Source organism: Leptonotus elevatus, chromosome 17 (genome assembly GCF_054856555.1).
Source record: "Leptonotus elevatus isolate MCC_2025b chromosome 17, RoL_Lele_1.0, whole genome shotgun sequence".
Taxonomy (NCBI): domain Eukaryota; kingdom Metazoa; phylum Chordata; class Actinopteri; order Syngnathiformes; family Syngnathidae; genus Leptonotus; species Leptonotus elevatus.
Genome location: NC_141255.1, coordinates 6959492 through 6983165, shown reverse-complemented (window position 1 = coordinate 6983165; position 23674 = coordinate 6959492). Strand labels below are relative to the sequence as shown.

The window sequence follows — 23674 nt, the reverse complement described above, 5'->3', positions numbered from 1 at the left end:
CGTGGGTCTTGGGGTCCCTCTGCTGTGTATCCTGGTCCTCACACTCCACGATGACGTACCTGAGGAGGAGTGACAAGTGAGTAAAAACCTTGAAATAAGAGCCGGCGGCGCACACAAAACGCAAGAGCGCGCACACATTGGGACGCGCACGTACCAGTACAAGTAGTTGGCCAGTGTGGAATTCTTGCAAGCACGCGAGATGAGAAATGTGCACAGGTCTTGCTGCAGGTAAGATGCAAAAATGTATTTATTTTTTTTGCCGTCAGCCATGATATACACAGCAGAATTTAATTTTAATAATGGATTCATCTGTCATTGACGGTGCAGATAAAAAAATTAAAAAATAATATTCACTGCAGAGATTGAATATTTGCTGAGAAGCTGAAATTGTAAGGATTTAAACGTTCAATAGATTCTCAAACACATCTTACCTCAAGATTCTCACCGTCTGCTCCTTCTTTGCCTTTTTGCGTCGAGGCGAAGGCACCGGGTGTGGCCGTCAGGATCTGAGAGCTGCACAATAAACGCAGTGTAAAAAGGAGGGGCAATTGCAAAGTCTTAATGGATCCTGGCCTGCCCATCCAAAGAAATTCAAATAAGCCGCTCAGGTCGGTGTGCGAAAGTGAAACGATCATAGCTGAGCAACTGATTCCTAGCCAGGCTAGCCGCAAAAAAGCATCACAGCATGAAACAGTGCTGACCTGTCCAGTGCGGAGTCATCTGAAAGTCCCTGGCTGTCTCGCTTGCTGCCTGGCTCCAGGCCTCCTTGGATATCACTGAAATTCTCATACTTGAGCGCCTGGACCAGCTGGAGAAGATACATGAGCAGGTCCTAGAGAGAGTTGGAAGACAAATTGCAATTTAAAGATGAATCTGGTCTGATTCTGGCTGTCATTTGTTCAAATAAATAAATAAATAAATAAATAAGACGGAGAGAGGGACCGGAATGTGGTTTGCTCGCTACCTCGTCGTCCGCCTGCTGCAGCCGCGCGACAGCGTAGCGTCGCACCGTCGGGTTGGCGAACTGCGAGGACAGCAGCTCCAGGGAGTCCTCCACATCCATGGGCCTCCATTTGCCCAGCAGCTCCAGGGCCTGCTTGGCCTCCTGGGGCAGATCCCAGTTGACGCACTTGAGGAACTTTGTCAGCGCCTGCGACAGAAGTGGATTAAGAACTGTGATGGTGAAGAACGCACGCCGGGACGGAAGAGTTATGGCGGACCACACCTTTTCCTGAGTGGTGAGGTAGTATCGGAACTTCCACACCAGGTCTTGCTCTTCTGAGCTCAGCTGCTTGGTGGGAGGGTAGCTCACAATGATCTGTGGATGTTTTTTTTTTTTTAAATCTTATTATTATTTGTTCTTCAACCGGCATCCAGCCATTACTATTTTTCGTTCGTTGCCACGGGTGAGAGAGTTTGTATGGCGGCCGTCAACATGCGTCAATTAGTATTTCTCAAAAAAAATATGCCAATTATTCAAACGCATCTCAGATTCATGTGATACGACAATCATATCAGAGCTCGGCCCAAAGCTAATGCTAATGTTTTATTGTCTTGACTTTGTTTTTAATTTTTCATTAGCAATAATGGACAGAACGCGGCTTTGTCATTTAACTTAAAGTAAGGATGTCCTGAATAAGAAATCATTCATTTTTATTACCATATCTGTCCTATTGTGTGGAAATCTGGGGAAACGCATATAAAACAAACACCGATCCCGTTTTCAAACTGCAAAAAAGAGCCATAAGAATTTATTAATCTATCAAAATATACAAAACTAACTCATTCTCTATTTATTAAATCAAATACAATGAAATTCTACGACTTCGTTGAATTTAAAATAGCACAAATAATGTATAAAGTACACAACAATCTACTCTGCCACAGTACTCAGAAGCAGTTTGAAATTAGAGAAAGCCCTTATAACAGAAGCGGTACAAGTGTCTACAAAACAATAAATTAACAACAAATATTAAGCAAAGGTGTGTTTCTGTAAAAGGTGTTAATCTGTGGAACAATTTTGGAACTGACCTGAAAAAATTTCAATAAATTCAAAAATATATTTAAAAGCAAAGTTTTTTTTAAAAATTACTTAAATCAGACATGAGCTGTTAAAATTGTATATATGCTGTAATTTCTTTGGATGTATCGGTATGAGTGTAATGAAAATTGTATATGTGAGTATAAGGATATGATTTATAAATGTATTACGGTATATGCCTACGAATTTCATGTGCATATGTCGCTGGCAAATGTGCGTATGTTGAAGTGCACTTGTATATATGACTAGGTTTATACATTTTCTTTTGTTGAAATACATTAACCTTATTGTATCAACATAAAACGAATAAGGGGTAGGACTAGATACGTTTTTATAACTTCCTCCTAACCCTTATGAACATATAAACTCTTTTCTTTCTTCCTATTCTTGTTTTTGTCTTTTTTACTTCAACTTATATATCATACTTGTAATGTGTTTTCTTTATGTTTATATGTTTCATAAAACCAAACCAAACTTACATTGAGCTGGTCCCGTGTCGCAGCGTTAGGCTTCAGGTCGTGGTCGGAAGGCCCGCTGCGGAGGCTACGGGCCAGTTTGTGATGCTTGCTCTCCACCAGGTTCTCCTGTGGTGGGAAAATGGGAAACAGTCACAATTAATTACCAGAGACTACTTCTTTCCTTTTGTGTGTGCATGTGTGTGTGTGTGTGTGTGTGTGTGTGCGCTCACCATCCCCATCTGTGGGTCAGGAACTTTGACGATTTCACAGCTGGTGAGCATGGGCGTCGCATCATCTCCATCCTAAAATAAAAAATAAAAATAAATCCTTGAATCAACCATTCTTCATCCTCAGGACATATTAGGAAAAATTTTATTTTTATTTGCTTGTTCATGTTCAATAGTCACTCGATAGCAAAAAAACAAAACAAAAAATAAATAAAACACAAAAATACAAAGTTACTACGCACCAATTTACTAAGGCAGGGCTTTGGCCTTGGCTTTTATCGTCTAAGAATTTCAGAAAGAGCGTAAAAAAAATGCTAAGTGAGTTTTCAGCAAATAGCTAGACTAGGTTAGCTAGGTTCCACAACTGCAAACAACTCAACATGTATAGGAAGAAACATTTTAATCTTTTATTTTTTTCTGCTATATTGCAGATTGCAATCAGCAAATGTTTTTTTTACGGCTTTTAGCATTAGTAGAAATATCAAAAACACATCTTGATTAAAATTCTGTAAAAAGCCAATGTAGGCTCTTATTTAAAATTTTGGAAACAGGTTTCTCATTCATGGCATAGAAAAGCTTTTTTTATGTATAATAATTCTGATATTGTTTATTTCAATATAGGTTAATTTATTGCTTAGACCTTGAAAAAATAACCACATTAACTGTACGATCACTATATTGAGGAGTACATTTTAATAGTAAATCTGCATAGATTATTATTATTATTATTACACCAGGTAGTATTTTCTATGCATTTTATCCATCTACAATGTGTTTAGACATGTGTATGTATGTTAAATAAAGTAAGCTCACCTTCTCATAGTAGACAATGCTGTATTCTTTGTCGTTCGCTTTCACTCGGGGAAACTCCACCATTAGGTACATGAAATTGGAGCTGCGCTTTTCGCTCTGGCAAAAAAAAAAAAAAAAAGTGGCTACAACACACAAGAAATGCCAAACCAAACGTCATGTTCCCAAGCGAAACTGTCCACAAAACGTTGTCAAAAACTCACCTCGTTGATCATCTCGATCTCCCTGAAGGTCAAGCGGTCCAGCCAGTCCACCTTGACCATGTGGCCCTGCCGATGGGCCTTGGTCAGCTGCGTGGGGGCGAGAGTGAGCTGAGTGCTGGCTGCGGTGATGCCATGTGGCAAATACACGGTGCTCGCATTTAGCAATCTAGGCCATAATCATTCCTTGGATGTCATTATTTGTTAGTTAGCACGTACACTGCAAAAACTGGGCTTAAAAAAACAAGGAAAACTAGTAATGACGAACATATCACTTAACTGAAGCTAAATTATCTGACAATGAACAGAAAAATTTACCTCACCCCCTTCTTTCTTTAAACACTTTATTTATACAAACTACTGAATATTTTTAGAATCACTTAATATATTGATTATCCAATCAATTGATGTAACAAATTGATTATGCATTATTTAACAGTAACGTGCATACAAGTTGCTGCTATTATTTTTTTACCATTTGGGTTTGCCATTCTCAATCTACTGTTATATTTGTGACTTTTGAGTGTTTGTGGCTTTGAAAGGCAGGGCCTGGATGAGAATGTAGACAAAAAGTGTGGAAAAATGGTCCACCGAGATTTTGCTTTGGCCTTTTTTTGTTGATAAAGTCTCAATAACAAGTAAATAATATCTTATTCTGATTATTATTATTTATTTTTTTTAAGTGATACAAGATAACATAAAAATTGGCTGTAAGAAGAAATATCACAAGTTTGCCTTGATTTGAGATGTTTAATATTGATTAGTTTGTGCAGTGTAAAGTTGTGTGTTACTGTGTTTGTAGACTCCTGTAGGACCGGGCAATGAGGCCTTAAAAGAATCAGATTTTTTTCCCACCAAACCCAATTTTTTAATTTCTTTTTTTTCCTGCCCTCTTTGGTTATAGAAAAAGCAAATGACATTAGTCAAAACAAGTTTTGCTTTTTTTTACCAGGTGAACATTTCCCAGCAAGTTTGTTTCTTTTCCCCACAGTGCTTTTTGCATCGACTTCCACAAAAAGAATACCGAGTTAAGCCAAGTTGACCTTTCACTGGGCTTCTTTAATGTTACATATAAAACATTTTGAAAATGATTCTGTTTATGTTGTCCATTTATTAGCGGGACACAATGTCGCTGATGCTCTGAACTTATTTTCCAGAGCATTTAAACTTGTATTAGCTCAATAGCCCAGCCCTACACTCCTGGATATTTTCCTCCTCAGAAAGTTGTATTTTCTCATACGCGAGGTCCATGCGCGCATACACACACTAATGGATTCCAGTCCAGAATTGTGCACATTCATGAACCCTTACTGCATTCTCACGCGCACACACAACTAACTGCCCCACTCGTACTCACATCACCAAGTACCTCCAGGTCGAGGCCCTAGAACAACATGGCGCTTTAGAGTGAAGGCCAGTCAGGAATTTACGCGTTAATCTCGCAAAAACAAAATACCTTGGCCAGTCTACCCATCTGGTCCTCGGTCAGACTGCTGCTGGTGCGTCCCGGCGTAGCTGTGACCTCAGCGCCGTCGCCCTCCACGCCGGGCCAAACCTTCAGGTCGTGCATTCCTTGTCTGAACATTCTGCGGCGAGACAGGAGTTAATTTTTGGTGCATCCATTATTTGACATAACCAGGATAAATAGGGAAAAGACAATGATGAGTAAAGTTGTTTTGCTTGTGTGTTATCTCGATTAACACTTTAAAAACGCATCGACAACTCACCCGTATTTGCCAAACAGAGTAACGGTAGTACCCCCGACGGGGACAGCTCGACCGGGCCCATAGATGTCCCAAACAGTGAGTGCCACCTGGGCGCTTTGGGGCAGGTCTGGGTACTTGACCGGCAGCCGCAGCCACTCGTTCCAACTGCAAGCGAGTACAGGGTCATTATTGGAACGCAAGTGAATGCCACGGGACACGTCTCGGGACTCACTTCCAGCGCGTGCTGAATGCCTTGTAGGAAGTGCGGACTGGCAGGGCAAGAGGCTTCCCTTCGGCGAATACTTGGCAGGTGACGTAGAGGTCTGAACAGTGATCCTGGTAGAGGCCGGAGAAACGCAGCATGGGGTCCTCCAACAGGGCTTTGTAGCTCTTCTGCTCTCGCTTGCCTTCCAAACTGCCTCTGATGGCGCATTACCGCATAACACACACACGCACACACACACAAAGGGTTTGCTGCAGTCTGCAGGAACCAGTGGTGGAAACTGATTTTTGACATTTCACAACAATGCTTCTCTTTCTGTTGTTTTCTCAACATCAGTACATCCGTTTAGCCGGTTAGGGACAGACTACGACAAAAAAAAAAAACACTAGCAGGACCGTTGCCGGTCACGGCAAAATAGCCTAAATGTTATGGTCTTTAAGTAGTTTTCCTTAATATAGTGACCATAATTAATGACTTGATTTGTAGGTTAGGGTAGGATAACGACAGACAACTGCGAGTTCCAACTTAAGTACAGATTCTTTACGCCGTATGCCGCCATAAGAACAGAACTCCGTCACAGATCGAGAAACCAATCACGTTAACGCTTTAATAAACTCTTACCTTTAAGTATTAAGACCAAATATGACAAGTCAGATGAATAAATAGCGCCCTGCCAAGTCACAAGATACCAATTATCTTCCGCCAGGTCACAATTGTTTTTGACACGACTTACATCTTAAGTTGAACATTGATGTCCAAGTCGCAGCTGTAAACGTAGTTAAACTTATCCGTGTCCATGTTACGGCGGGGGGGAATCCTGAGTGCGTTCGAACCGTTCGAAAACTCACTCAAAGCGCTGTTGGAATTAAATGCAACACTCGCACTCTTAGTGTTAGGGCGTCAGATTGAATTTCCGAAAGCACCCATATTGGACCAAAAAGATAAACATAAATCCCACTCGCTTGTCCAGACTTTGGTGTGCGGTTTGTTTTGCTCCAAGGCCTTGGATCAGCCCAAAAGTCTTACTACCCTAACTCGAGATGCTCTTAGTCTACACGAGGTCAGCTATTACATCCAAATAATGTATTGGGGGCAAATATGTCATTTGGAGAGCCCTTTTCAGGGCTTATTGGTCTTTTTTTCTCAGCTACAAACAACACAATACTGCGCGAGATGTAGTCAGACTAAAGCAGCCAATTGCCGATTCGGCTCTGCACACATTTTTAAGGAGAAGGGCGATCGATTGAGTCGTGGTTCTATTAGAACCACTGGAAGTGGAAACAGGAAATTACGGCTTGACGCTTGAGCTAAACTGAATTTAAAGGGCCATGCAGACAAACAAGGCTGCGGTTGAATGAGGAAATAAAGAACGAGAGAATGAAGGCCAAATACAATATGACATAGCATGATTATGATTGTACTTTGAGTACTGTGTCTTTTTTTTTCTTCAGCTGAATGAACTCTCTCGGATGTGCAATCCCTACCCTCATTTTTGTTTTGTTTTTAAACAATCAACAATGACCTCAACTAATTATTTTAAAGGCAGTGATATCATCCTCTTAGCTGTCGGTCCAGCTCTGCATTGTAGAACTTCCAATGCCATCCAAATATATATCAGATGGCATCTATCAAGTGGGTCCTGGCGCCGCCTTGTGGCGTCAAGGCGCTGTAGCAGCCCAGCTAATCGACGTGTCATGCTTACATGGCGGCCATGTTGGGAAGGGCGACGCTCCCATCCAAGGCAATGTAATGCCCTTGAAGTCAAGTCGTAACTTGCTCAATTCTCAACCGATTTTCGGGGTGTGCCAAAACGTGTGCTATCAACACAAAACATTTGTGAAGAATTGCAAATCTGTCGGCATCCTTGTTACTTCGGGTTTTCTTGCCAGCCACACACATGAAATGTGCCTCCAGCTTTGACATACTATTATTACAAGAAATGATTACATATCCAAATCAGTAAAATATATTCATGCTCTTAATTCAGAAAACCCTTGTTCCCACCGAAACATTTAGAGTTAACATTTAAATGTATATAACATAAATTAAAATAGAAAATGTATTTAATATTCACATTTAATTCTATATTTAACGTTTAAAAAATGTAACATTTTGACTCAAGATTTAATCTCACTATTAAAATATTGAACCTTTAAATAAATAAGATAGTACTACTGTACAGTGCTTTAACATTATTGAATATTTTCTCCAACCCCGTAATGACATCATGCCTGCGCTTGAAAGGTATGCGCCACTTCCGCGTGTTAATAATAATGTTTGCAGATTTTCATATGTTCATAACACATTTTCAATAACATTTTTGGGGGTTTAAAATAAATACGGGTTTCGGCAAAACATTTCCCGCCACGGCGCACCATGCAGAAGTCAGTTTGGCTCGGTGCTTCTCCAGCAGGCGGCGCCATCACACCGTATGATAACAACAGTACCTCACAATGTGCTCAAAGTCAAACCATCCAAACTGCCGCAATACACTCCAACTGTATTAATGCTTGTCGAGCCCACCCCACCCCACCCCACCAACCCCCTTTATTGATTAGTATCAAAGCAAAGAGGACAGGAAATTCACTGGCAGCAAAGCTATACAATCTCGTAATAGCTCCCAGTTAGAAAAGTAAATAAAATAAAATATATACTGTACATAGTTAAATTTTATTTACAGGTTCAACGAATAATGGCAAATAATTTGAGTCCGCAACAACAGAAAGTGACAAACGGATGAAAGCAAGGATGAATAAAAAGGGGGGTTGGGATGGAAAAAACTAAATATTAACCAAATGTTTGCCCACCTTTAACCCATCCTGTATATTATGTTTGACATTATAAAGATGATACGTCGTTAAAAAAAAACTACAATTCATTTATTTATTTATATAGTGTGTTTCATTTCATGTTGGTATTGTTTAGTATATCGATTCATTGCTTGTTTGCTAAAAATTACATTGGAGGAGGACCTTGAAAAAATAATCGCATCTTAAATCTCAATCACAATATTGGGGTTGGCGGGGTTACAATTACATTCTTTTTCAAAATTGTTCTCCTCTAATTTTAAGATTGAAATAATGACATTTAAGAATGTATACACTAATGAACGGGTAACATAAAAATAAATTATAGTAGTTTTACCCTTAACCTGCTGACTGACGTGCGTGCGGTGACTTATGCCAGCATGAGGCAAAAGAAAAAGGCAAATGTCACAGTGCTCTAAAAAAAAAAAAAAAAAATAGAAATACAGGAAATGTGTTTGTGAGCATCTGTCATTCAAATGATAAATTAAAAAAATCACTTGAGTGACTGGATTAGAAACAATGGTTGTGTATACTGGTCAAAACTCAACACAAACACACTCGCTTGGCCTCCATGCATACACATTTTGTTGGTCACTCCCCGAGTGAATGAATTGGACCTGCATGGGGAATTCGGTGAACGGCGGTCAGGAGCCGAAGTCGTGTGCCAACGAAGCAGCTGGTCAACATTTTTGTGTTCCATCGTGCTCTTTGTGAATCTGCATTAATGACGTCCTTGCTTAGACCTGCCAGTTAGCCTTTGGAGATGATCCGGCTTCAGGACCCCATGGCATTTTGAGGCATATGCTTGCCTGTCACCTGCTGAGCATTTTCCATCGACTGAAGTGAGGCCTCTGTTCATGGTCTATGCAAATACAGCAAGCGCGTCGGTGGCGAGCGATGCAGGGCATCAAAGATTTTTCAAAGCGAAACACAATCCTGCGACGGTATTGTGATCTCGTGACTGAAATGTAAATGAAGCAACAATAAAAAAAAAATGTGGTGATGTTGGGACAACTATCATGTGAATGCCAAAAACGCAGTCACGCTTCAATTTTCTTGCATTTTGGCCCAATTTATTTGACAGCATCGTTTTGTGTTTTATATCCTCAGCATGAAACGTACAATAGTAATGTATAGTAATGTCACTCACATATTGGAGTTGTACAGTGAACGTCCACTCCACTGCGGTTCATAGTTTATACAGAAATTTGTTTCTAATTTCAGTCTAAACTCATTGAAGATACTTTCTGATCATGTGCAAAGGACTGAGAACTCAGTACCCAATTGGTGGAGTTATAAAGTTTAAAAGGGCTTTTCTGATTTAAAAAAATTAATAAAAAATAGCCATAGCTAACACGACATCCAGTTATTAATGACCTTTGTTCCATCACGTACTAGTTACACTTACAGGTATTAAATAGTTTGACTATTTCTAGCATACAGTTAGCTAGCTATACCCCCGAGAAATGTGTACAAGAATCTACAAAATAGTTTAGTGACATTGTTTACATTCTAACTTGTTAAGTATTTTGTGTCATTATGGGCTACTTTAATATGTTAAAATGTAAAGCATTGTGGGTAGCCTATATGCTATTATAGCTAGCAAGAAGCATGCGCTCGAATGCCTGTCGAGCAGTTTGAGCCAAAGTTTAACATGAGCATGTGCCGCTAATAAACGGTCAACTTTCCCTAATGTACACACGACGAGTCAGCAAATGTTGCACTCTTGCTAATAACACTCAAGACATGTTTATTTTCACTTTAAATTGACTTTGATAAATTGTGTTTCATGGATTTTTACAGTATATTGTACTGTAAATGATGTACTGCAAGTTTATAATTATGTATTAATTTCTGCTAAGCCTGTCCAGAGCATTAAGATACCACGGTTGTCAAAACCAAGAATCAAGAATCGGAGCACTTTAAACACACAATTTCTTGTTTCTAATCTGTGCATCCAACTGTGATTAAACTGGTCAAATAGTGGTGAATCCAGATTATACAGTCAACATCTTTAGTCAAATTATTAGGACACGGCTCTTAACTAGTGAGGGCCTCTCTCTCTGCACTGAAACGTGAAGAAGCAAGCCTGAAACGGGTCTAGTGGATTAGCGCGCTTAAATCTGACCGCGACCGGCGGATTGTGTACGGCTGCAGGGCAAACATCCAGCTAAAAATCAAGCAATTTCACAGTGAGTAGCCTTCTGTCATCGCACCAATCCCCAGCCGGCGAGCACAGAGCAACCTCGCTGTATCATCACTTGTCTACGGCGTGATGATAACATACAAAATGGACAGAGGTGCCCTTTTGGGTATACTAAATAGTTGACAACAGGCCTTTTTTTTTTTTTGCTTAAAGCTCTGCTTGTATGCATTGCTGCTCCATGTATGTTAAAGTGGCAGTTGTTTGTGCTAATTGAAGAGTTAGCCCATCTATAGGGTTTCGTCTTGAGTTAGCATAAATGCTAGCCGTCTTTTGTTTGACAAAATTCCAAGGACAGAGGTTCCCTAAATAGTCAAGAGTGAAGCAGCAGTTCCTTGATGCTAATGCTAAGTGAGTAGTTAGCGCCCCATAAAGTAGCAGTTGCTTGAGGGTTTATAATTACTATAAAATCTATGCTAATTGTCCATCTATAAGGTCTCCCATTATGTTAGCACAAAGCTTGTGGTCTATAATCGTTAAATGAAAATAATATGGATTGCGTGACTGTTTTGGAGTTGAAATATGCAATGTTTAATTCTCTTTTGTTTTTGTCTGTGCTCTTCTTCAGACACCTCATCTTAGCCTGGCATCTGCTAAAGGGCACAGGTACACGCGTCCTACGTCACCTCGACATCTTTTGATCGGGGGCCAACAGTCTGTGGGCCCCCCATGCAGGCACTCGACTCAGGAGCCAACACGGACTTTTTAAAGAAGATTAAAACAGCTCCTCGGTAGAGCGCTTTTGTGCGCTTCAAGCTGTTGCCTTTGCAGGAGACGAAAGGAGCGCGGCTTTTTTGTTTTTTATTGCTATTATTTTGATACTTGACTTTGCTATTAATTAATTTTCTGATTGTCCTTTGAAGTTATATTTGAGTTTTTGTAGTTTAATAAATGCAAAGTTTTGAACTTGATGAATAATTCCCCAAGGACATATTATTATTGTTGCACTTTTCTAAAAAGTACACATTTAAACTGTTGACGTTTTATTTAGATTTCATAATATCTCTTATTCCTATTTACACACACACACACACACACACACACACACACACACACACACACACACACACACACACACACACACACACACACACACACACACACACACAAACAAGCCGTTAAATTACTTAGGACTATAATAATGTACTTTATGAAAATAGAGAACGGGTATTAACATAAGCAAATGCAATATAAAGAGTTTCAACTCAATTCATTGCAGTCATGTTATAATTTGGCACCCAGTGATGCTAAGTGTAAGCCTGCCAATGTCGTTTTCCATTATGTATTAGCATTAAGCTAGCGGGTCATTCTTAAGGGATAGCTTAGTTGTTTGAAATACACAACATGTAATTCTCTGTTTTATGTTTAGTTTGACAGTAATCATCTTTTTTGAAGGATTGTACACTACTGTTTAAGATGCTCTTAAGTAAGCACTTGCAATGCGACAATTTAGGTGAAACCCTTTCCTGTCCCTTTACTTTGGCAGAATGACTTGCGCCGGTTTGAATTGATGCTAATATTTTGACCCAGAGCTTTACTATTAACACCCCGCCGACTCCTACGACCACAGCTGAGCAATCAAACGTGCGTCCGTCTTCGTTTAGATTATGGATTAATGCTGAAATGTTCGACAACACTCGTGCAAACACACATATCGTATTTGCGCAGCCGGTTTGCCGCGGCGGGTGCTAATCATACGCAAACAGGCTTTGGGACGGGGAGGGAGGCTGCAATCTTGCAGGACTGCAGGTTTGCCTTTTTAGTGTTTTATCACATGAAAGAAGTTCTTTAATAAACGTATGCAAGGGCTGCTTGGCCCTCAGCCACGTAAGGATTTTTGCTTCTCACTCTGTTGCAGGTGAGGGTTTTTTGATTCTCGCCATGTCACGCCTCCAGTGGTGCAGTCACCAATAACAGGCTGGCTTTACCAGTACACACACGCACACACATGCTCCAGGTGCCAGAGTGTGAAGGGATCAGCCAATCCTGGCGTTCGCCTGAAGCTGGATGGTGGCCACCAGGTTATTAAAAGCAACGGGAGAGCTGGGCTGCTCACCTCTGTTTGACGCTTTATAGAAAAATAACAGAAAACAGAAGAGCGCTAAACCTTAGCCCGGGATACCAAACATTTGTGGTCTCAGAGGACACGGAATCGAGTCTTCACGTGAGACGATAAGGAACGAATCATCATAACATGATGGATCTCTCGATCCACGATGTTTACTATTTGCACACTTTGCCGAGATGAGATCATGTTCTCGCCTGCTCTTTGCCTGTAGCCAAAAACGCCGGCCTAATTGCGTTTTGTCCCATATGCGAATTATTATTAACAGGGATTCATTTACCGTACTTCCTTTGCCAATTTCCTAAATTAAAAGGGGGGGGGGGGAGTGCAGATTTACGGCCGAACCTCCCCCACCCCTCACCCATTTTTGGTGGCAGCTTCCATCGTCGCCATGGCAACCGCCAATCTGCGAGGATGGCGATGGTTTGCCGGCTGCGCGTGTGTGGCGCAAGGATCCGAGAGGCGCAGGTGGAGCGCGCGGAACAATGGGGCCTGCTTGAAAAAGAAAAAGGAAAAGAAAATTAAACACCCGGCCTTGTTTGCCTTTTTGATTTGATCCTTCTCATGATCATGGGCTGCGTTGGAAATGAGTCCTTAAGCCCAATAGCGGTCGGGCTAGGGCTTGGGGGAAAAAAAGTCAACTAACTCAATTAAGTTGACCATAGTCTTACGACTACATTATAGTCCACTATATAAACATCCTTATCTGGTGACTGCCAAGGAATTTCTATCTGTGAGTCGTCCTCTCCCGAAAACGGAGAGACGATGCCCCCAGATTTCAACGTGACCCAAGCGCAGGTTGCAAGGCCGTACCTACTTTGACTTTTGATGGCTTTTGTGGCTCATATGCTTGTAATGTTATGGAAATCGCGAACGTGTGCAGTAAATAAATCAATCATCCGAGGAGCCTTATCTATCACCGCACATTTAACCAGTCAGCCCCTATATAGGTTAATTAAAGCACAATGGTCGAGGAGCGGACCTGGCAGCCGTCCTGCTTCTGTTTAAGCCTCCTCTAGGCCTGCTGGGCTGCGGCTTTCTACAGCCAGATGATATTCGCCCGCTTCGCCCACCCGCCCCTCTTCCCAGCTGAACACATAAATCATCCGTGAGGGACTCTGGCTCGGACCCCAAATTCCGTGAACAATGGCCTTGGTCCGCAGATACCAAACAGAATCGCTGGATTGTCTTCAAAGCGAAACGAAACAAACAACACCCCCCCAACCCCCCAACCAAAATTTATCTCGGGGCATATAGAGCAGATTTGGAACAAATCAATTAAGGTGCTGTGCTACGTCTCACATGCTGATATTGTATAGCGCGTACCACCGCTGGTTTGCTTTTATGTGTGGTCTGAGTCGCAAGATAAGAATTGAGCGGCGTGTGCATGTCGGGGGAGGCGGATTGCATAACATACGCGCGCGCGCACACACGTCAAAGTTCAACTGAGGAGGATTTCTGATTTGCCTGAGTGTCCATGCTGAGCTTTATTAGGAGACGTATTGTATACGCACCGCAAGTCAGACTTGAGTCTCTCAAACTTTTTGAATCCAGGGAAACTTTACGGTGAGGACTACCATAACCTTAAACACCAATTACACATAACTACTATGCATAACCACTAAATTCAATTCAAAAGTTCATTTTAACATAAATTGGGAAACGAGGGACAGAACACGAGACAATCCTAGCTTTATTTAAGACGTTAAAGTAGTGATGCATTAACATTTAGAAGCAGTATATATTTGCACTGCACTTATTGTAGCCTGTGGACTGTTACACAGTACCTGAATTAAATTTCTGGATGGTTGTTTTTAACAATCATATTTTTGTTACGTTTACTACACAAAACATACCTTAATCTCACACACAAGAAATAAATAATACAATAAGATATTTGTATAAAACTAAAACTAGTACTAAAACTAATACAACAAAAATTTTAAACTAATAAAAAAATAATAAATTTGCTCTGAAGACTAAAAAACATTATTATTTTTTTAACTCAAACGAAAAATAATTAAACATAAAGAAAATTTAAAATATATATATTATAACCCTGGTTTGATCACAATAAACAGGTTTTGTGATATGAGTCAGCAATCTACGAGAAAGAAACTTAGCATATACAGTATATTTACATACCTATGATATCAAAGCAATATTAATACTCCTAGAAAATGAACCTTTTTTTCTCCTATAGAATAATATACAGTATTTAACAGTAAGGGGCCAAAAATATTCCAAAACGTTAAAATAGGCGACTTCCCTAATTGCATTTCACACATCTTGACTGTTATTGGTTTGGCCAATTTCCTTCCTTCCTCTTCAGGTAAGATGTTTAAGCTTGATTTAGATGAATGTTAGAGTGGCTTTCAATAATACGGAGTGCACTTTTTTAAGAATAAAATATATATATTTCCTTTATCTATCTATTTTCTTTTATCTTTTATTGCTGGCCATCATTGTGATACTTGTAGAGCCAAACATTTTTTGAGGTGCGACTTGTAATCATTTTCAGAATTGACCTTTGAATCCACCTGTTGATATTTATACAACAGAAGAATAACTGTTCAGGCTCCGAATTAAGTAGTAAATTTGTGAAGAAATTGAGACAAGATAATCATTCATTCAGGGAATTCTACTTTTTGTGACCTTCAAGTTTTGTGGGGCGAGTTTTTTCTCATGTAAAATGTGAGCCATGGCTCAATAAAGGGCGGGAAAGTTTGTCCTAGGGGAAGGAACAAATGAATTTGAAATTGGAGGATATTGGCTACGTCCACACTGAAGCTATTTTGCATTTGGCGATTAATCAGATGGCTTTCTCAATTGATTCATGGGGCATTGTTTATATTTTAAAAAAAATCAATCTCCCTTTCAGTGTATAATATCAGCGCTTTTGGCTGACTCATGCTCCCTGGCGAGCAGCTCTCCCTTTATTCACATCTTAATTATCTTTGATTTCCATTGCACTTTATTTGTGCAAAGGAAATCAATGGGCCCAGTCCGTGGTCAAGACAAATTGTAAGATCAGTAGCAAGCTGAGTGACCAAATGCAAATGGAAGTCCATTCATTGATTTGCACAAGATGGATGGATTCGTCTCCGTCTCTCGCACCATGTTCTTTTTCTTTTTTACATCGCGACAAATGTGCTGTATTAGGGTTTTTTTTGTGTGTTTGTGTGTGCTTGCAAAACATTCAGTATGGACATTTCATTGGGGGGTGGTGATAGGAATGGAATAATGTGTGATTAGGATTCTCTGTTGGAGGGGTCACGGAGTTGGAATGTATCCCAGTGGAGAAAATGTGCCAGTTCTCGCTCACACATTCTCGATATAACAGCACATTTATTCACGGAGGTGGGCACTTTTGTCTCTCCGTCGTTGTTGATGGATGCCCACATTTGAGCACATGAGCAGCGACTGAAGCAGGTTTTCATCCCAGTCAGTACAGACAGTACAATTTTGGGAAAGTAATTAATTTTAAATAAAAATATATCAAAAAAAAAATGACTTCACACGATCTGATCTGCTGTATATATTGAGATTGGATGATATTTAGCATTTTCTGCAAAATTGGTGATCGGCTGTAATGTCGATCAATGACGTCATTGATCGGCTCCAGGAAATAAGACATTGCATATTTTCTTTCATGTTTATCAGCATTTTTTTTGAAGATTTCATTTTTCCGATTTTCCGTGTATTTCAATTGTCATCAATTGAAAGTTGGTTTTTGCTATTCGTGGGCCATGCCAGTCCCTATCCCCTGTGAATGGGGGCGGTCAACTGTAAATAAAGTTGTTTTTAATTGATTTATTTAAAGCCTAGAATAAATTACAAGAATTAAATCAATTTTGCAAATTATTCTAAAAATTATTCTAAAAATTATGCATGCAGACTTGTTGCAGCTGCTAGAAGATCATATTAAATATAAATCTAGTTTAAATCAATTAAAACTGCTGGGTCAAAAATTACACAAAGTGTTTGAAATAGCTAACCCAACACTGGTTTTTAAAAGGGACTGAGTTTTTGCTTGGTTATTTACGCAGTCCATTGGGTTAATCCAGCACATTGGGTTAAGATTTTGATCCAACAAGGGGTAAACACCATTCGTGGTTTTGTGTTAAAGTTACCAAGTCAAATTAATTGACAACCCAATCTGTTCAAATTCAAGTGATTAGGTATTTATCTAATTTACTAACTATTAAAATTGTATTGCTGTATCATTAAAGTATGTCCAGTGTTGCTGTTGCTGGTAGTGTCATGTTCCATCCTATTGAGCGGTTAAAAAAAATTTAAACGCTCAATGAATATGCCATCAAAAGTGAGAGCTAGCATTTAAAAAAACTTTTTTTAAATTAAGTACATAAAATGTTCAGGGTGAAGTTTTTATGAAATGCAGAGTACAATTGCATGATAATTAGCTCTTACAAAAGAAAAAAAAATCAATGATGGCTTCTGCTTTCATCAGGACATCATATAGATGAAATGTTAATCATGCCGATCTCGCCAACGGTGGGCTTCTGCCAACAAGACAGATGGAGGATTAATGAGAATAACGAGGGGTCTTTGTCTATATGGCACCTTTAAAAAGCTGCGATTCGTCCCGAAATGGAGGAAGATTGTCGAGGTTCTTTCACTATGGCCACAAATGGCCGTCGTCACCGTCGTTATTGGGCGGGCAATTGGTGCGAACACCTGTCACACGCACTCAGCATCAGATATCTCTTCGCTCTTGCGTGAATGATGAATAATTACTCTGGTTTCAAAAACCCGCCCATTAGCGCTAACCAGGTTACATTGGACATCTGTCTGCGAGCGCCGAGCGATATAATTGGCCGCCGTCGCGTCGCGCTTCGCGAGTGGACCGGAATTGTGCTAGATGAAAGCCGGAAAGGGAACACAATATGTCCACGTGCGCTCTTCGCTGGCATGTTATTGGCACGCTCGGGCGTGAGAACATATGTTCGGAACTCGGGAGGCTTCGGGCAGGAGGGAATCGGGGGCCCGCGTTTGAAGTCAACCGCCGTGTTAAGCAGGGAATCGGCACAGTTGCGGGTTAGAGACGCTTCTTCTTGTTCAAAGGGATGGAAGGAAACGCTCCGGGGAGCGTCCGACATCAAGAGCTGACCCCGCCGCCGTTTCCCGCTACCTTCTGCCGTGCGTCCCGCCGCCGTATGCTGCCATTCCCAAAGACTGGCAGGCCTGTGCCATCTGGCCTCGCTACGGATTCCCCGGACACATATTGGGAATCCGAACTATGCCGCCTCCCTTCCCTCTGTGCGTCATCCCTGCTTGGGTGGAAGGGGCTCTGCTCTCCAAGTGATCCCAGTTGCCCTTTCCCACTGTAATCCCCCTCGTGATGGGATCCAGCGGGAGTGGTCGATAGTCTTTAAGATTCAGGATATTTCCTGGGGTTATTGGCCACCTCACCGAGTGGGACCGAGTAGATTGTCAATTTTTTTTTTGCTCTAGATAGGTTTCTCCTGAAACAATATCTTGATGAATTCACCTAGTTGCCCCCACTAGCTTAATGCTAACACATAACGTAAAACGCCATTGATGGGCTAACACCTAGCTTGATTATTTTACAATATACTGAATTTGCAGCCTACAGGCTCGCCGCTCAATGTGTCAGCTGGATGCTACCGAGTCTTGAGGAGCTGACATTACGCAGGATTTTGCGCAATGTTGTCAGACGGGATGCGTCATTCTGCGTACAATCTGCCCCGGTAAGAACTCCCCCTTCCCTCTCCTGGCACTCCTGTCGCATGACGAAGTGCTGCGAGGATCTGATCCTCTAATCTCACAACGCCAGGTTTCACTCAATGTCATCTGCCACTGAGCTGCAGCCAGGCGCCCCCATCCCGCCTCTGGCACCACAAGGCCACCCATCCAGTGTACGTGTGCGTGCGTGTGTGTGTTTCTACTCACCGTTGCTAGGCTACGACGGGAACCTTCTTCCTCACCCGAATTTTGGGTTGCTTCCACAGCTGCACCGGTGGGACCAACATGGCCGTGTTCCCAGAAGTGGGAAGAATAATTTCAGTAGAGCTGGTCTGTCCTGTTGGGAAGAGGAAATCGCATTAGGAACATGATTCCCCCCCCCCCCTTTTTTTTTGTTTAGTTTAGTTTATTTGGTCGTAACGTTCAGTAAGTAAATTGCTGAAGTTGCTGAAAAGGGACAAAAATAAGAATTTGTGTTTACAAAATTAGAGCTACTATTTATCATTACAAAACAGAGAATATTTTGTTAGCTGCCTTAAATGTGTCCACTGTGCTGGATTAGCAAAAACAAAAAAAAAAAAAAAAATTCGGCCCATCTGGTCTATATGACTAAATTGTGGGTCTGTCTTTTGGGGTAACATGGAGGAAAACAATGATGAATTAATAGCACCACATCAGCCCTAAAAGATACCAGCCCATCAGGCATGTGCCTTGCACGCCAAACAGCCAGTCCAGCCCTTCACAATGCCACATACAAATTGGTAATGAAGTGGCGCCGCCGTGAGTGAAAATGCTTTGATTTCAGCTTCATGGGGCTTTACCTCCTCCCCCAATCATCCGGGTAACAAAAGCCGTACTTTTATCCATTGTCTATTCTGATCCGAAGAATATCAGAGACTATTAATCAAGATACTTTTATTATTTTTAATATTTTGGAGTGTAGGATTGTCCTGAGGGCCCCAACCCCAATTTTTGCTGACCGTAAATGGGGCATGACAGTGGAAAACGCTATCCCATGTGACTTTAGCGGGCAGGCGGGGGAGCGAAGCTGTCAAGGCGGCCAAATAAAAATGCGCCAATCCACTTTTCATTTGAAAAGGAGCCAAGTTCTCGACTCCGGGATCCACCCATCTTAGATCGATGTCCGCCCACACATTCTGCAGTAAGCTAACCGTCAAAATCTTTTCGGAGCGTGACGCTTGATGCGCGAGAAACATTCTGTAGGTTCGACCAAACGACTCCATAAATCCTCTCCCTCCTTTTTTCGACCACGGAGAGCGAAAAACAGATGCTCTCGCGCCGCCATGTTGCCAGCCAAGATGACGGATAATCTGCCAAAGGATCCCTCTGAGGCTGGCAGGACGTTCGAGAGCATCTCAAAAGCAGAGAGCGGGATATTAACGCGGACATGATTGCTATCGCTGATGGCACCCCGGCACCTTTGGCATCAAATACAAAGAAAGGACAGCAGGTGCATTTCATCCTGGTCCGTTTCACTCCTTTTGAGGCAACTTAGTCCCACGTGCGAGAAAATGAGCAATAAAATGGACTTGAGAATGGAGATTTTTTAGAATTTGGCAGTGAGAGATAGAGAGGCATTGTGGTTTATTTGTAATAATTGGAAGATAAAAACGTTGTTGCCCTCAGTTCAACTCTGCTTTTGCGAACTGAGAACTTTTTAATCCTCTTCAATCTGCGCTCTGTCGGGACCTGAGAGATCCCATCCGATTTACAAGCTTGCAATTCATCTTGTCTAGACATCTTGAAAAGCCAAATGAATGTTGATAAAATATATACTTAACATATTAGTTTATTGACTAAAAAAAGACAACGAAAAAAAAATTTGTGTTTCGGTTGGGATGACCAGTTTTGCGGTCTGCAAAATTGCTTGGATATGAATACAGCAGCAAAAAAAACAAAAAAACCTGTTCTGCCTTCCCAGTCCACACATACACTTTTGGTATACTTGTCAAGAGAAATTATGTCATTAGATTTAGGGCACACTTTCCAAAAGGCAACTTAGTCACTTCTTCTCACTCTGACTCACACAGTTCTCCGCATAGGAGATAAAAGTGTTGTTGTGTTTGGGGTTGAACTGCCAAATATACCCAAAAGGATTTTATTTTTTCCGCTATTTCCTTGAAAAAAAAAAATGGCTAAATTAATACAGTGGAACTTGGGGGGGGGGGGGGGAAGTTGCGGAGAGCTGACAGTCTGGTTGCGTCTGCCTTACAGACTGTTAAAAATTATAGAACTGAAATTTCAAAGTAGTAGATGACAAATTTACCTACACTGTCTCAAATTGCCAAAATGCGAACATTTAGTGGCAGTCCGGAACCCTGAGTGGTGCCACTGGAGAAACATCTTCCTTTTACCACGTGGAACGACAGTGAGTGAAGTAAGTGTGATGTAATGGCGATTATTATTGAGCTTTCTAAAAAATATCATTAAACAGCATGTAATGAATCAAATGCATCAAAGCATTTCATTGTGGGAGTCATCGAGTTACGTCGTATGCGACCTACGTCGTTTCGTCTTTACGGCGCCCGTGACTTAATTTCCCACTTTAATCACGCGATTTTAAAATTATTTAAAGTAGCGTTGTTGTTACCTCCAGCAACGGACGTCCATCTAGCAGGTCGGCTCGCCATTAGGCGCGTCACATTTCTGTGTTTAAGATTGAATTAGCTCCTCTCTGCAGTCCGTCAGCAATGAACGTCCGTGCTGAAACACGAAATATTGGTTTCGGCTCTTCCTGGTCGCGCATATATGTATTTTAAAATTGCTGTTGTAACAATCGGTAGTGTGGCGCTAACTTTGTTTTTTTTTTGTGTGTGCATGTGTAGCACTTTTGGGGGGTATTTTTATTTTTTTGATGCCGTGGAAGCTACGGTCAATGTAACGTGTGGTGGCGCCGAGCCCATTGTTTTACTTTCGGCTTAATAAAGTGAATCCGTATACTGCCAATTCTTTTGTTGCTCTCCCGTTTTTTTTTTTTTTGCTGACCCGCTGCGCTATCCATGGCCGATCGGCCCGCGAGGTTACACTGTACAAAGTATTTTCAGTGAAATTCGGGTTACATCGCCAGCGTAGGGACGGAACTCCGCCGTAACTCAAGGACTCCCTACTTCTCCTCCTGCTGTGACCGCTTTATCCACCGGGGGCAGTATAATGCATTTGTACTTTTTCGCTTAAGCATGTTGCTCCATACATATCAGACATTTAAAAAAAAAAATCACTTTGTTCGCACTGTTCTGCTACCAAAATATTACTACTGATCTCTGCTCAGTCAGCCATTTTGTGTAATTGTAAACTGAATGCAAAACAACAATCTATTATAACAAAAATTAATAGGATAACAGCTAGTACTTTAAGTAAGCAATTGCTCAAATATCAAATGGCCCAATATATTACTTTTTTGCAGAGGATAAAGAATACGTGCCTGTGAGTACTTTTTAGTCTTACAACAAACATCAACTAGGAGTTGAGTTCGGTGCTACCAGTTAATAACAACAATAATAACAATAATAATAATAATAATAAATCGGACAGACAACCACTCATAGTTGAAGGGACAGCCATAGTTTGCCGTCTAAAGACATCAAATACGCTGGGTGCAGTAAAGCCTGTGGGAAGCGGCGTATCAGAGGGCCCTCACACGCACACACTCACACACACACTCACACATAGGCACACTGGCAAACACACACCGAGTCTCACGCTCCCTGTGAACAGTGGTCTTTAACGAGGGGAGTGAAGAGAAAGCATGCGTGATTGTTTTAGAGAGGCTGCCCTAAAGGCACGTTATCGCTCAATGCTTCTCTCAGTCATACGTCCTCTCTTGTTGATTGTGCGCCATTGATCAGCGGCAACAAAGGCGTCATTAGTGGGGCTTTGGTCCCCACCAGGCCCGGGGTAATTATGAATGGGGGGCCCGGTAATAATTCAAGGGCCCATCAGTGCCGCTTGAAAGTGAAGAGAGAGAGAGAGAGGGCGAAAGGGGGGGGGGGGGGAGTTCACAGATTCAGCGGTGGCGGACAGGCAGGCCCACTGGGCCCATCTGCCTCCATTTCCCGGCCACCTGCCTGGAGATCTGACCCACGTCAGCCGCCACGATGGAGCACCATTACGCACAAGAGAGAGGTAGTCGCGAGCATATGGCATTTACACGTTGCTCTAATGAACGATTTACGGCCGCCGTTAAACGTCTTGACTGAGACGCCGCGGTTGGGGATGCAAACAATTGCAAACGTTGCGTTTATTGGGGATGGGTATCATATCATCGGAACGATTAGCGGTGGAAAGTGTACATGGATGACAAGCGGAGTGGCCTGTCATAGTCAAAAGCTAGCACCAGAAGAGGGCAGTGTGCAGACGAGCACGAACATCATTGCCAAAACCGCAAACGGGGAATTGGAAAGTAAACATGCGAGGCCTTCCTCGATATCCCCCTTAACGGCCATTTAAGTTGGAATAGCTTCTGCCTGCGTCTCTTTTGGGGATTTAAGATGACAGTGCCTGTGAGCGCTGTTGGGCGATCTGTTTGCATGCGTTGCTGCGCCGTGTGTATTTAAGAAGCAGTTGTTTAAAAGTTTCTAATGACCGTAACGTCTATGCTAATTCCCGTTAGCCAGCCTATAGCCACTTTATATGGACTCCTCTGCGACGGGAGGACTTTTATTTTTTTTTAATGTTAACTACTTGCCTCCATGTTGCATTAAAGCGTGAAAACATTCATGACTATTGCGCTGAATAGATGATGAACTCCATCTTGATAAATTGTATTTAGTTAGTTTTTATTTTGTTTTAGTTTTAATTAGTTTTCAGGGTGGTTATGTTCATTTTATCTTCTTCTTTTTTAATTCAGTGTGTATTACCCGTGGCACAATATTTAATAAAAACCATGGTAAAATGGAAAAAGTAACACATTTCTTACCTAGCGATGCATTTCGGCTGAGATAAATGAGAAAAGCAGCCGAGCCGAGCCATTGGAGCCAAAAGTCGCAAAGCACGCAAAATTGTCGCAAGGAGCGATGCTTTCCTATTGGCAGCTGCTTGATGACGTCACTTCTGTGTCAAACATTTTCAAACGTATTTATTCTGGTTAATATCGAAATAAAAAATATTTTAAATCATCCCCAAAGTCTCATGTATTATATGAATTACCAAAGACTAAAACCAAGGACATTTCTGCTATAATTATATAT

At 41.4% G+C, this 23674-nt stretch overlaps 1 protein-coding gene and 1 long non-coding RNA gene across 2 annotated transcripts in view; both read right to left on the bottom strand.

Moving 5' to 3' along the window:
* Positions 1–6989, bottom strand: part of pik3c3 (phosphatidylinositol 3-kinase, catalytic subunit type 3) — an 11912-nt gene extending 4923 nt beyond the window's left edge. Inside the window, exons 1-14 of the mRNA XM_086058634.1 lie at positions 6399–6989; positions 5675–5863; positions 5464–5607; positions 5193–5322; positions 3740–3826; positions 3540–3635; positions 2730–2801; positions 2521–2625; positions 1226–1318; positions 965–1150; positions 702–832; positions 432–513; positions 155–222; positions 1–59 (exon numbers count right to left, since the gene is read on the bottom strand). The exon at positions 1–59 is cut by the window's left edge and continues 47 nt beyond it. Of these exons, the coding sequence (XP_085914760.1) occupies positions 1–59; positions 155–222; positions 432–513; positions 702–832; positions 965–1150; positions 1226–1318; positions 2521–2625; positions 2730–2801; positions 3540–3635; positions 3740–3826; positions 5193–5322; positions 5464–5607; positions 5675–5863; positions 6399–6463 (1507 nt within the window). The 5' untranslated portion in view covers positions 6464–6989. The remainder of the gene's footprint in view (positions 60–154; positions 223–431; positions 514–701; positions 833–964; positions 1151–1225; positions 1319–2520; positions 2626–2729; positions 2802–3539; positions 3636–3739; positions 3827–5192; positions 5323–5463; positions 5608–5674; positions 5864–6398) is intronic.
* Positions 6990–8247: 1258 nt separating this feature from the next.
* On the bottom strand, positions 8248–23613 carry LOC147159552 (uncharacterized). Its single transcript, XR_015090536.1, has 3 exons — positions 23404–23613; positions 18675–18804; positions 8248–9433 (listed from the first exon to the last, which is right to left on the bottom strand). It is a non-coding gene; the product is annotated as an uncharacterized LOC147159552 (long non-coding RNA).
* Between the last annotated feature and the right edge of the window lie 61 nt (positions 23614–23674).